Source organism: Poeciliopsis prolifica, unplaced genomic scaffold (genome assembly GCF_027474105.1).
Source record: "Poeciliopsis prolifica strain line A6 unplaced genomic scaffold, Auburn_PproV2 SCAFFOLD008, whole genome shotgun sequence".
Taxonomy (NCBI): domain Eukaryota; kingdom Metazoa; phylum Chordata; class Actinopteri; order Cyprinodontiformes; family Poeciliidae; genus Poeciliopsis; species Poeciliopsis prolifica.
The window spans coordinates 1,123,752-1,137,407 of record NW_026562383.1 but is presented as its reverse complement, the minus strand read 5'-3'; the positions used below and the strand labels follow the sequence as shown (position 1 = coordinate 1,137,407).

At 38.3% G+C, this 13,656-nt stretch overlaps 1 protein-coding gene across 1 annotated transcript in view; it reads right to left on the bottom strand.

Annotated features, from left to right (window-relative positions):
* Window positions 1-7,138: 7,138 nt before the first annotated feature.
* kcnn1a (potassium intermediate/small conductance calcium-activated channel, subfamily N, member 1a) overlaps window positions 7,139-13,656 on the bottom strand; it is an 83,969-nt gene continuing 77,451 nt past the window's right edge. Inside the window, exon 9 of the mRNA XM_055032551.1 lies at window positions 7,139-12,623. Within this exon, the coding sequence (XP_054888526.1) occupies window positions 12,318-12,623 (306 nt within the window). The 3' untranslated portion in view covers window positions 7,139-12,317. The remainder of the gene's footprint in view (window positions 12,624-13,656) is intronic.

Here is a 13,656-nt window from a genome sequence, read left to right as displayed (position 1 = left end):
CAAACATCTTCAGGTTACAGCCTCTCTTTCCCATCTCATGCTGACTTGTCTCTGTCCAATTTGCAGTGCTTCTTTCCCATGTTTACGGCTTTATAGTTTTTAATCCGTCGCCCTTTGGCAGTGCATGGTTACATAAGATTACAAATAAATGCAGCAAAGAGAGTTTATTGACTATATGGGGTTTTTAATTTGGTTTAGTGTTTCCAAAGAGCAAACAGCAGCAGGTGAAGGTAAAGAAACATCTCATCTGTAAGTCCCCCTTGGTCACGTTACATATCTGCACTTCAACATTGAGTCTCACCCTTGAACACGTCACTGGCCCAGAGACTTGTACTGCATGTGTATCTGTTCTGTGCCAGCGATCCTTCCAAAAACAGCATGGGTTTTCATCAAGCTTGAGGCAAGGACATCTGCAGTCCACTCCCCACTGCCCTTCTGGAAAACACACATTCAGGAAGACTACAGAACGCTTTGTTGATACAATGCAACCAAGACATATAATAAAACTCAAGCTCTCTAGAGGGAGTCCCAGCAGTAGTCTTGGCCCGGGGCTCGCTCGTCTGCTGCTGCCCTGCACTGCTCTTCTGTCCTGCAAATACTAGGAACTCTGTATTAGTCCCATCCAGTGCTTGTGGCGGGTCGTCCGGCACTGGCATGTGAAGCTCTGCTGAGTGATGGAAGCTGTTAGTGCAAACATCCATGACTGTTTATGTGACAAAGTCAGTCAGTTTTTTTTTTTTTTCAGATCCTGCATAAAGTGTAAGATGGGATCATAGATCTTCACTTTCTGGTCTTGGCTGAAATGCTTCTGTCATGTGAACGACACCCTGATAAGAATTATAGGACTCTCCCTGTACACTCAAGCACATCCTGACTCTGGGTGAAAGCGTGTTACTGTGGAATGTGATCAAAATGAAAAATCTGCATCCTGGATGTTTAGATGGACAAACGCTCTGCTTCTTTTACAGGTAAATGAAGCCGGGGAACTGAGGCAGCTTTCAACACGCAGGAACATTGATATCTGTTTATTCTGCCTCAGATCTCTCAGAGGGAGGGAGGGGTGAGAAAGAGTTAAAAAATGTTGAGTGCTGAAAGAAATTATAATGAAAAGGCCTTTGGTGGAATGAAAAGGTCGTCCACAGCCACTCCCCGACAGACAGTGAGCATTAAAGTGGCCAAAAAGCAAAATCAATACACCGATTCGCTCTGATTTTCCCAAGTGTATGTCTAACCACATTAGCTGAAGGCGATATGAGGGTATTAAGTGTATGCAACCGTCCACTGCTCCCTCTTTGGTTATGCAGACAGAGAAGTGTGGGCTGTGATAAATTTAATAAATTAATAAAAACTTTCCTCTTGTCTGCCACAAGCTGTTCCCAAAGGATCTTTTCACAGCGAGATGAACCTCAGCTTCCTCACACACTGACTTGTGACATACAGTCCAACTGTATCAGACATCATGTAGCTTTTTAAAATGACAAAAGCAAAATCAACTTGTTATGCAAGTTGTAAACAGTCTGGCTTCCTGCGTTGTTCTCCAGCGTTCAGGCTGCTGCTTTCCTTTGTGGCGTTTTCTCACTGAGTGTTTGGAGGTTCGAAGCTGCCATCCAGACTTTTCTTTATTTTCTGTCAAATAAATGCAGTTTGTTTTGGACATAATGTGGCACTGAGCGAACATGTTGCTGTCTCTGTTCTGTTTTGCTGTCAATAGTTAACTTATTCAAGATTTAATTTATCCTCCCAAGATGGGGATTTGTCTGTGGTGACGTGGCATAAGGATCTGACGGAACTTCTTCTAAAGACGTTCATTTGTGTTTTGCTACTTCTTTCTTAATTCCTTACATGCTTAAAATGTATTTATTTGTTGTATTGTGAGCTGACGCAGCAAAACATTACAACCATATTGAGCTAAAATGATTAATTGGACAAACTGATTTGTAAAATAATTGTAATTTAGTAATTGATTAATTATTACAGGCATTTGATCAATATGCAGACTCAATAACGGATATCTGCTGACAGAAAAACATTATCAAAGCAGTAATTATGCCAAAACTGTACAAATCCTAAATGTTGCATTTAAAAATGCAACAGATGCATCATTTGCTACAAATAATTACACATTCACTAAAGGAATACTGTTGTTGCATTTCAGGCAATAAAATGTTTAACTGAACTGAATTCTTTGCATTTTTAATATTGTGTTATAGAGGCTGAAGTGGTTAAATAAAGCATCTGCAGATTTTAAAAAAAATCCAATTAATTGATTATTTGTCAGAATAATCATGAGTTGCAGCTGCACAAACGTGTGTCTCATTGTCAGCAGGGAGTCTGGCAAAAACAAACCACATGAAAAGTCTTGGAGGCAGAATGCAACCGTGAGATTTCACTGTTGCAGAGCGTCAAGCAGATTTGTCATGAGTTCAGACGACATACAGTCCAACTCTATCAGACATCATGTAGCTTTTTAAAATGACAAAAGCAAAATCAACTTGTTATGCAAGTTGTAAACAGTCTGATTTTAATATCAACAGATCTGTAGCAGCTCATTGTCACTGGGATCAGACTGTAAACCAAACACATGAGACTGAACCTCCTGCAGCCTGAATGATCCTGAGTTTATGACTAAATCCATCGATTGTTTCTCTCATGTACTCTATTAATGCTCAGCTCTTCTTCCTCTGGTGATGCCATTGACTCAAATGCACACAAAGAAGAATTAGCATTTCATTCTTCAGTGCATTTTTAAAAAGTTTTGTATTTTGTGAAATCCTGCACTGGAAATCTACAGTTTATTAGCCAGATGTGTTTCAAATTATTAGCATATGTCTTGGTAAAAAGTAAAAATATAAAACCTTCATTTAGCTTCTCATATTAACATCATTTATGTTGTTACAAAAGAAAACAGCTGAATGTTTAGGATGCTATCAACACCGGGCATTTGCTGTAACCAGACTGATGTGTTATTTTCCCCCCATTTTTATTTGCACTGCAAAGCAAGATTTTAATCTGGTTCACATTCAAAGTCTTAAATGATCTTTGCCATCCAGGAGCAGCCAGAACATCATGAAGTGTGCAGTGGAGCTTTTCCTGGTGTCTCTCCTGCTGCATGTGTCTGCATGGGGTTGTGAAGCAACAACTATAGGGTGAATGACTCTGCCACTCTAGTGGGATATCGGTCCGCTGCCAAATCCCTGCTGAATTGACTGTAATTAACCAGGCTGAGCCTTGTTTGTGCATGTGGACATGAATAGTAGCTTGTTATCTGAGCATTAATGGCACCGTGTATGAATGTGGGTGTTGCCTGCAGTTCACAGTTCACCCTGGAACAGCGCCCCGACAGCTGCGCGCCCTTCTGAGCACTGTTTACATCTTTATCAATACGTTTTTCTGTAATCATGTTTTAGGATTGCTTCACAGTTTCATGGGAGAGAAAAAAAAAATCTGTGATGTCTGTATCTGTCAGCACATTTTGCCAACGATCCTTTCGAGTGTGACAGTTGGTGTTAGGCTGCTGAACTTCCCGTCCTCGTGGGAAGGGGAATGTGAAATAATGCAGCAATTATTGTTTTGAAGAAAAGGTTCATGTTTAACACCAAAGAAAACAGGGTGATAGTCATTGCTGAAAATGGTTTTAATGAGTAGAATTTCTTCTTACTGAGACAAAAATTCACCTGCAAAATAAAACAAACAAACAGTGAAGAATATACTGGAAACACGGCTATTCCGTTTGCCATCCAGAAAAGAGTTGATTTATTCCAGTGCTACAATGTACATTATGCATCATGTGGCAGTGTACACAGAACAATGACTGGGTTACAGTTTTACTGTTGCTGGGATGTGTTATTATTCAGCTGAGGTATGTACTGATGCCTCTTCTGCAGCTGGTCAGGATAATGAAAGTGTCTACCATGCTTTCACCTTCACTCATCTACAGTTGTAAGAATAACATCATAAATTCCTTTCATTTGAAAAAAGTTATAATTTCCTTCTTGAGAAGTGAGAAATTGTGACTGGTGTTTCCACAGGTTTTCATTTGTGTAAGAACAAAATGAACTTTTTCAGCAGAGGCTGTTACCTCCCAGCTTCCAAACTTAAAATGAAACAATTATCATCTTGTTGATCTTCATTGTAAATCATTCAAATACATTTCCTGGTAGAGTTAGCTACCATAATTAGTATCCAGAAGGATCTGTTTTGGACATCACTTTAAACGGGACCCAAATCAGTCCTTACTCTTTGCAAATCCACTTGGAAAGACAAGATGTATGCTGAGCGGCTGGTATAACCACCTGGCCTAGTTCAAACATACATCATTCAGCATTGTTCAATTCTGCCCAAGGCAGCGACAAGACATGGTCTGTGTCAGGTACAGAGAGGTTCAAGTCATTTTTCTGAAATTGAAGTTGAGTTTGTAGTCTTTTGTCTGAGATTCAAATCAACACTGAGGTTTTTCACCCAAAGATGAATGAAGTCTTAATTTGGGGGTCAACTCAAAGTCAGACCTCAAGACTCTTGTAGGAGCCATGTATACGTTGTTTAGAACTTAATACAAAATTGTATTTTGTGTTTATGTGAGTTTCACTTTTCAGTCTTTTATTTGACAAAGATAAGCATTTGTAATTGTATTGTGCTTAAACTTGTTACGTGGCACCTTTTGATTGGTTGTTGTCTGGTTAGTTTATAAAGACCAGAATTGACTGACTGCTCATTGTAGAAGTCTGGCACCTGGAGTAACACAGTCTTTTGACCGTCACTTTCTATTTGTTTTGAATCTGATTATTTTTATTTATTTTTTTCTGCTCAGTAAAGACTTAAAGCTGACCGCCAGATTCAAGACCTCTTTATTTTTTGAGAAGAAATGTGTCGCGTACGAAGGAGCTTTAAGGGGCTAGACTAGTGAGAGCTTGCCCCACTTACAACTCTAATGTCTGAAATCAACATTTTCTTATCAACATTGCACTGCTGTAGGTCAGGAGCTCATCTCATGGTTTACTGATCTTTGGGCCAAAATCAACCAAAACAATAGAAATACATTTTAATATTTAACACACAATTCAACAAAAAGGTTAGGGGCCAATTTGAATTGTTTAAGAAAATGAAAGGTGAAACATTTACCCTATTAAAAATTATATGTAGAATTCAAGGGAAAGTAAAATAAAACAAATCTCCATGTGGAATTTCTGAATGAATTAAGAAAAGTACTTTTCAGTTTCACTTTGTGATGATGTATTTATCATCTGTTAATCCTTGTGTTCGCATAGTGCACTCTTTATTTTGTTTCTAACAGAGGATTATTAAAATGGTTTAGAAACTTCACAAACAGGAAGTATCTTTGTAATGACACAACTAGCTTAACACAGAGAGAATAAGACATTGGCTGTTTTGTTTATTTTATTCTGAAACTATCCAAAATCACTCAACACGACACAGAGCCTGCTGATCCTCACCCTCCTTTATGACTGACTGCTGTCTATAAGACATCACTTTAGTTCTGACTCTAGCTCAAGACCCAGCATCGTTTTGCAAAGCAGTCCAGATCCAAACCCATCACTGGTCGCTTCTGTTCCATGTTTTGTCGGTAACACTTTATTTTAAGGGGTGTGGATAAGACTGACATAACAGTGTCATATATATGTAATAACAACAGTCATGAACATGGAGAAGTCTTCATGAATGTTGTCATAAAGTATCATTTGGTAAATAATGACACTTTTAATCCAAAGCTGAACTAAAAGTTGCATTAAAAGTGTAAACTTTGTATTAAAAGTTGTATTATTTACCAAATGACAACATGACAAGTCACATTTATGAAGTCTCCTTCATGTTCAGGACAGATGCCGTGTCAGTCTTATGCACACCCCTCAAATAAAACGTCATCATTGTGTCAATTCAGAACATTCCTTCCGGCGTTACCTCGGTATTTGTCAGTAACTGTATTTACATGGTTTATGTTTTCAAGTGGATTAATTGGACCCAAGTGCCTTCTCTCAGACACTTCCTCTTTTTTCTGTTGAGCTTTTAACATCCACAATGTCAAATTTGCAGAACACCCATTTTCACTCTAAATTCATTTGAGTCGAAAATAATGTCTGTCATTAAATATTCAATGGGTCCATTCAACTTTTCCTTCTCTCCAGGGTTTACAATCAATCCGTCTTACAGTATTTATGTATCTGTAAAACACAAGTCATGATTTTTTTTTTTATTGTAAATATTTGAGTTCCCCTTCATGAAGGATATCCTTCCATCATTCACCTTCAATCAGGGCTGTGCTCAATATTTTCAGTATTGGGATAGAGGTTAGTGATGTACAGGAAGAGGCAACAGTAAAGTGTCATTATTCATTAACTCAAGTTGTGAGGGAAAAAAACCCAGACAGTCTTGCTTGATTAAGATCCACTCAAAAAACCCTCAAGTTTAAGTTCAAATGAAGTGCTCTCTGGTCAGTCGAGGCTGAAGGAGATGTGACGTTTTCACCGATTCTCTTAATTTGACTTGGAATCATTTAACGAATGCTGGCAGACTTATTGGTCAACAAAGTAGTTTTTTTAATGTTACCATCCATTTTTATATAAACAAGATGCTGGTATTCTAGCATTAGCCGTTATTTTGTAATAGAAAAGGATGAAATCTGTAGCCATTAATGCTTAAAGAACCGGTCCATATATTTGCTTTTCCACTGAGCGTTACCAAGTGACAGGTCTGTACAGTAAATACATCCCCAGCTTCTGCTAGTTAGCTTAGCAGCCTAATTAGAGAGTTGTTGTAACATTGTGACCACAGTAAGTCAGTTTTACATTCAAGGATGGCATAAACAACGTGCATTATGTTCAATAGAGACTTGTTTTAGAAAATCATATGTTGATTGCCAGATGTACAAGTTACAAATTACACTCCACTGAGCTTTTTATGGGTGAACATATGTCTGATGCCCTCCTCACCCCCACACACCCGGGGCTTTGCTTGCAGTATCAAGGGAACTTCTTTAGTCTGCTGTGGTAAAGACAGAACTCCCCACCAAGAAGAAAAGTAAAAAAAAAAAACTAAAAAAAAAAAAACTAAAGACAAAACAATGTTGTTGTTTTTTTTATTGTAAATATTTGAATAATAATAATAATATAAAGAAAAGTGACACAAAAGCTAAACGTGAATATGAGGTGAACTAAAGTAGTGTGATGTCCTTCAAAATGTTTGAACTCAATAAGGACGACTGGTCAAACAGAAACAGCCATAAAAAATGCTGCGAGATCAAATCGCAGGAGGGATAACCAGACATCTCCTCTACTCAACGACACCTTATGGAGATTGCAAGGTGTTCCTTGGCCAAATGGAGTAATTAATCCCAGCAGCAAGTTTCCAGTCTTCCTTAAGATCTTCCTACAGTGGAAAATGCCAGGAGAAGCTTAATAGGGAAGGTGACTAGGATGCATCCTTTTCAGATTTTAGGACCATGTACACTGACCACCATCAGAAGTGGAAAAGCAGCAGCTCTGCATTCAACATTCCTGAACAGTCAAGCCACGCTTTGCTTTTTAAATTAGGCTCTTTCTTCATTATCGCAGAAGAAGCCCTAATCCATCTGTTCATCTCCCATTCCATCCTCCCACCATTTGTGAACAAGACCCCAAGAAACTTAGGGTGGATTCACACCAGCATTATTTAGTCTGTTTTTGTCAAACTGTGGTTAATTAGCCTAGAAAGTGGGGTTTGTTTGGGAAAATATAAATGTGCAATCAAACTCTGATGTGGATCAAAAAAGTGAACTCTGGTCCGTCTTCAGACCTGGGTCTCAATTCGGTTGAAGTGAAAACTGGTGTTCAAATCCACATGTGATCGCTCCAAAAGCAGGAAGCAGACTATAGGGCAGGGCATTCTGGGTCGTATTTACCCACTGGTGAGTGTGAGTCGAGATTTTAGGGAGAAATGGTTTGTAATCTTTTGCCAAAGACAAAAGAGAAATCCTACAATCGCTAAATGCTGATCCAACTCCAACTTTTTGTTTACATTCTGCAAAGCAGAAAGTTGCTCTCAGAGTCAGGTTGTTCAAAGGATTTCTTTGGATTGACAAAGTCTGAAAGAGAAACAGCAGCTGGAATAACAAATGTTGCACCTTTGGTCTCCAATCAAACAGTCTCACAGACTATCTGACCCCAACTCAGAGGGAGAAGTCTAACTTTTTCCTTGGCCTCAGACTGAAGGTGTTGATCTGAAGAAGCCAATAGAAAGAGACAAAACTGAAGCTTCTTAAGCTCAGAAGCACACAGAGACGCGTCATCATTAGGAGACCAACGGAAATGGAGCTGCTGCTCCTCTACACTGAAAGAAGTTGAAGAGACTGGAGTGGTTTGGAAGAAATACCTCCTGGCAGCCTGGCTCTGAAGGTGTGCTGAGCATTCCCAATGGGAATATTTACATAGCTACTCACATAAGTCAACCAATGATTATGGGGATTTTTGGGTTTCCCTCCTGGCTTTTTTGTCTTAGCAATCTGGAACATGATGGTGAAATGGATCTAATCTAAACTGCTCCTAAATTCTTGACGGATGTTTTGGCTGTAATTGGACTGAAAGGTCAAAAAGGTTTTTGTGTTTGGTTATAATTTCTGATGTATTTTCTAAATGTTTCTGATCAGAACCAGACGCAGCACCGGGTTGTTTGGCCCACATCTAATAGACATCTAAAGTGAATTTTAGACATCTAAGAGAAGAATACATTTTTTGGTGAATGTTAAGAATAAGTTGGCATCACAAAACCTTCTGAAGCTTCGATTCTTCATCAGTAACTGTATTACTTTCTTTCATGTTGTTTGAAAATGAGCCATCTTTTTATCCAGGGAGAGTCAGATATATTTTTTTTAAATAAGAAAACATTGATATCAATGAGACATGTTGATGTTCAAGTCATTATTTCCCTGACACTTAAGATAAAGTGCTCTGGTGTTTATCTGCCAGGATAGTGTGAAAATGCAAGCATGCCTTATTATCATTATTTCTTCCTTTCAACTTTGAACTAAAAACATTTTCCAAATTCAAAATAAAAAGGTGTTCAGTTTGATAAGGAAATACATTGTGCATTGAAATTATGCATTATATTATGCACTTAAAGTTTTGCAGGTATTGGGATTGTCATATAAGTGACGGTGCCTTTCAAAGGCGTGAGGTTTTTCAAAATTTAAGACGGATTTATTTATGGCAACATTCCTTTGGAAGAATATGCAATGAATTAACAGAAAGAAGCACATAAAGGTCAGATGGAAAGTGAGGTTCTGTTAACTAAAGAAAATAATTGATTATGGCTCAGTCTTAGACAAAAACATGTGTTTCCAAAGGTTCCACTAAAACGTCAGGATAGAGTCAGAGTCAGCTTAGATTTATTTGAAGAAAAGTTCTGCAAAGTTCTTTTCAGTAAGAGTCAGTGACTTACTATCAGGAGAGGCAGATGAGGGAGAATGTTGATGGTACTTAATAGGAGGCAGTGTTGAGTCTAATTTACACCATGGCCAACATGTGCTCTTCTTCACTGAAAAGATTGAAAATTGTTCACTTTGACAGGTTGTTTTGTAAAATCAAGAGATATTTGAGGTAGGTTCATCGCTATACATATTAGTACATTAAAATTTCTCTAGTTATATTTCTACTAGGCAAAATAGCTATCTTATCTAGTAACATTAATTAAATCTTCTTGAATTGTAATCACAAATGGTGTGTGTTACGGATGATGATGAATCTGGTAACTTCGTTGAGATGTCTTGAAAGGTATAATGATCCGTCGAAATGTAACTGAAGACATCTTGAATTCTTCTTTTTTAGTCATAACATAAATACAAATATCTTAAATTAACATTCAGGAGAGTCAAAATGTATCAGTCTCTAGTCAAAGCTCATTTTTAGATCCCTGGAAAATAATTATAGATAGATGAAACAGATTTTATGTTAAAATGGCCTGCCATAACCTCTCCTCCATGGTGATCAAGACCAGACTTTAAAAGACAAACATGAGCGTTTTGCCTGTTAAAGTGAACTTTAACAGGCAAAACCTGTTAAAGTTCACTAAAACATGATGATCAATACTCCAAGGATATCTTTACTTTTACAGTAACGTCTCAGTGATAAACATCTTTCTACTGCAGGAAGTGAAACTTGTATTAATAATAATACATTTGCAGAACTGCTCTTCAAAAAACCCAAATGAACCCTTTAAAGTTTGGTGGAGCTTTGCCTCATCTGGACACTGAAGCCACAGCTTTTGCCCAGTGGGACGTCCCTGTTTTGCAGAGGCCACAGTTTATATGTTCAATTATGCATAATATACACCACAGGTTCACTCAAACTCTCAGTTTTATCATTTTATTGGGCCTTCTTCCTATCTAGATCTAGTAGATGAACCATCAGGTAGGAATAGTTTCACAGTAGGAAACAATAACACATTTTTTCCCCCCAAATTCTGTAAAAAAAAAAAAAAACTACTTTGTATGTTTCAAAAATGGCATTTAGTGGCCGAGATTTTATAATCCAACCAATTTAGCTAATATAACAGTCAGTCAGCAAGAAAGACGGGTGGAACGGAAGCGTTTCTTTCCCATTTAAAGACGGATCGGTTCACTGTTCTAAGTTTCTTCAACACTTTTATTTGGATCCTTTCAATTTTTTTTTTTTTAATAGTGACTTTTTAACCCTCACCTCATATTTTAAACAGGGAATGCATTACAGAATGAACATTACCACAACTCTCTAAGATCAGCAAATCTAGAATGCTAAATATCCTAGTTAAAAAAGTAAAAATGTATTTAAAAAAGGATAGAAAGCGACAAACAAACAAGCAGAAGTACGATATTAAAACCAAAAAAAGAAAAATCATAAAATAATCAAGCAGGAAGATTATGATCTCTCATTATTTTTGCAACAGAACCATGCAAAGGAGCCAGGTAGGTTTCTCAGTTCCTCCGCTGACATGTGGCTGTATAACAGCGCCATTCAAGCCATGCCGATTTCCCAAGACCACAGGAAGCTCTAATTAACTGGTGAGAAAGGTAGACTACATCATGTTTCATTGTGGTGTGCAGCACTGAGCCGGAAGTCAGACTAACAAATATTCTCTACGTTCATCTCTGAACTTTTCATTTGATACTGTTAGTAGAAACAGGAATCAAAAACAGATGTTTGGAGTTGTGGTGTAATGGAGGCAATGATATGCATTACATTAAGACAGTTTCTTTACATTTTTGGAGAGGAATGTATCTGAAAAAGGAATGCAATGCTGTATTCAGACTGTTAACATTGTAAAAAAGCTTTGAAATTAGTAATTAAATAACCCTCTACTATTTATACATTCAGGCACTGAAAAATCACATGTCAATATGTAACTAAAAAAGATAGTTGCTCTCTTTTTTTCTTCTTCCTTGGTAAGAACAAGGAAGCTGACACCTTGAAGTTGGCAAACGAGTACATTTCCCCTACCTTGGAGTAATGCCATGTCCATCCTCTTTTCATGCGACCATTTCTCCTCCTCTTGAAGTGCATTTTCAGGCATTGACCTGGAGTCAGAGCTTTCCTGGTTTCTCCTAAAGCTTTCACCCTAAGCTGTGAGAAAGAATCCATGACGCTTGTCTTTTTGTGAAGGAAATCAAATGGTTTATCTGGATCCTCTCCTTGGACAAACAGAAACGGACAGATGGGTGGACAGATGTCCTCCGTGGCCCCAGAGGGCCAGCAGGTGACCCGAGGACCTCTGCTCCACAGACCAACATCCACCCCACCCCGTGTGGTTAAGGACTCTCCGGTGTGATAGCCAGCTCTCACTCCAGCGACCCTGAACTCAGTCATTTTTTTAACTATACAAGGGCTTTTACAAAAAAGCTAACAGGAACAGCCATACAATGGCTAAAACATAAACCATACCTCTACTTTATCTCTGTCATTTTTTGATCTTTTTTTTTTCTCTGACATTTTTGGATGCATTTTGTGTTTTCCCCGTTATTCGTTTGCCTTTTCTTGTTCTTTTTGAGAAGCTCTAATCCAGCATTATGTGTGCTGAGAGGCTCAGTCACAGAGAAACTGGATTTTAGAGGTTTTGGATTCTTTTTCTTTTTTGGGGGGGGGGTTTTGGACATGGGAGAATGGAAAAAAGACAGAGACTGGGCAAGAGAGAGAGAGAGACAGAGAGGAAGAGGAAGAGAGAGACTAGAGGTGAGAATCAGGTCACGGGGTCAAGATATGGTTAATTATTAGTCCAGACATGGGCTCGCAGTGGATGCAAGGACGGCTTGGAAAAAAGGTGCTGTCTGATAGGGCGGACTAATACAGGGTTCCTCAAGGTTATCCACTGTCAGAAGACGTGTGTGGTGCTGTGGAAGGAGAGCGCCGCCTACGGGTGGTGGAAGTCCAAGATCTGTCTGAGCGTTCAGAGCGCTCCGACGCTAGCGAGGCAGGCCGGAAGCGGTGAACGAAGCCGTCCAGGAAGTCCTGCTGCTGCTGGGTTATGGCTTGGGAGATGAGGCAGGGCAGTGCCTGCAAGCTGCCCGCCACCGAGTCCAGCTTGTCCTCCAATGTCCCGATCCGCTTGTCCAGCTCCTCGCTGCGCTCCTGCAGTTCCGACACCAGGTCATACATCACATTCTGTGTCTGACCAGGGAGACAAAGAAAATGTGTTTCAGGGCGAACAAGAAGGAGAAAGAATTGTTTCACAATTGAAAATACAGAAAACCATCAGACATGAACTAATATTAAAAGTATAAGCATGAATAAAAGCTTCATGTTCATCATAAAATCCAAACCTCAGCTGAGTTTATTACTCAGTAAAGTATCAGGAAGCTAAAAGAACTGGAGCCATGCAGTTTCAGCATGTCAGCATAGATTATATCATCTCATACATTTAACAACCAGCCTCTCCAGTACATTTATAGCCAGACAAGGTTTTTAATACCTAATTCATTTGATTGTGAAGATCCATTTATGTAATTAAAAGGGTTTCCATAATAAAGGCACTTATTGTTCTGCAGAGCCAGCAGCCAATGTTACAGAATATGCATCTGCAACAGTTAAAGGTCAAAAGAATTTTCTGTTACAGTTGTAATGTTATGTGCATCAAAAAACTAGGTGAATGTTTGTGTGGTTTTTAGCTTAATAACACTTTTAAACTTCAAGGGGGAAATATGGTCAAGGCTAAAATGATTCCTGCCTCTGGCAGATTCATAGATTCAACCAGGAAGTTTGTTCCTGACAGGAAATCAGACATGTATTTCTCAAAAGATAATAAAACATCAAAGTGTCCCTTTAATCTACTAGCCAAATATTTCAACTTTCAAATACTTCAAACAAACAAACCCGAAGCTGCTGAGATGCTGCCTGCATGTTTCTGTTGTGGAGAAAGTTTGTAAGGTTACACATTTAAAAAGTAACAGCAATAATTTATGTTCATTAGCTTCTCATAAGAGAAAAAAAGAGAATCATATTTTCTACTAGGTTGTTTAAATCATTCATTATTTTCCAAATTAAATATTTAACTTAGCCTCAATCTAAATATGCTAACTAAAATTTAGCATGAATCCAAATATTTCACTTGAAACTAAATACTTAGCAAAATAACACAACATTTTAGTTGTACGTGTTATAGAACAAAGTGAGCTGTTTCAGCAAGATCATTTGCAAATTGTTC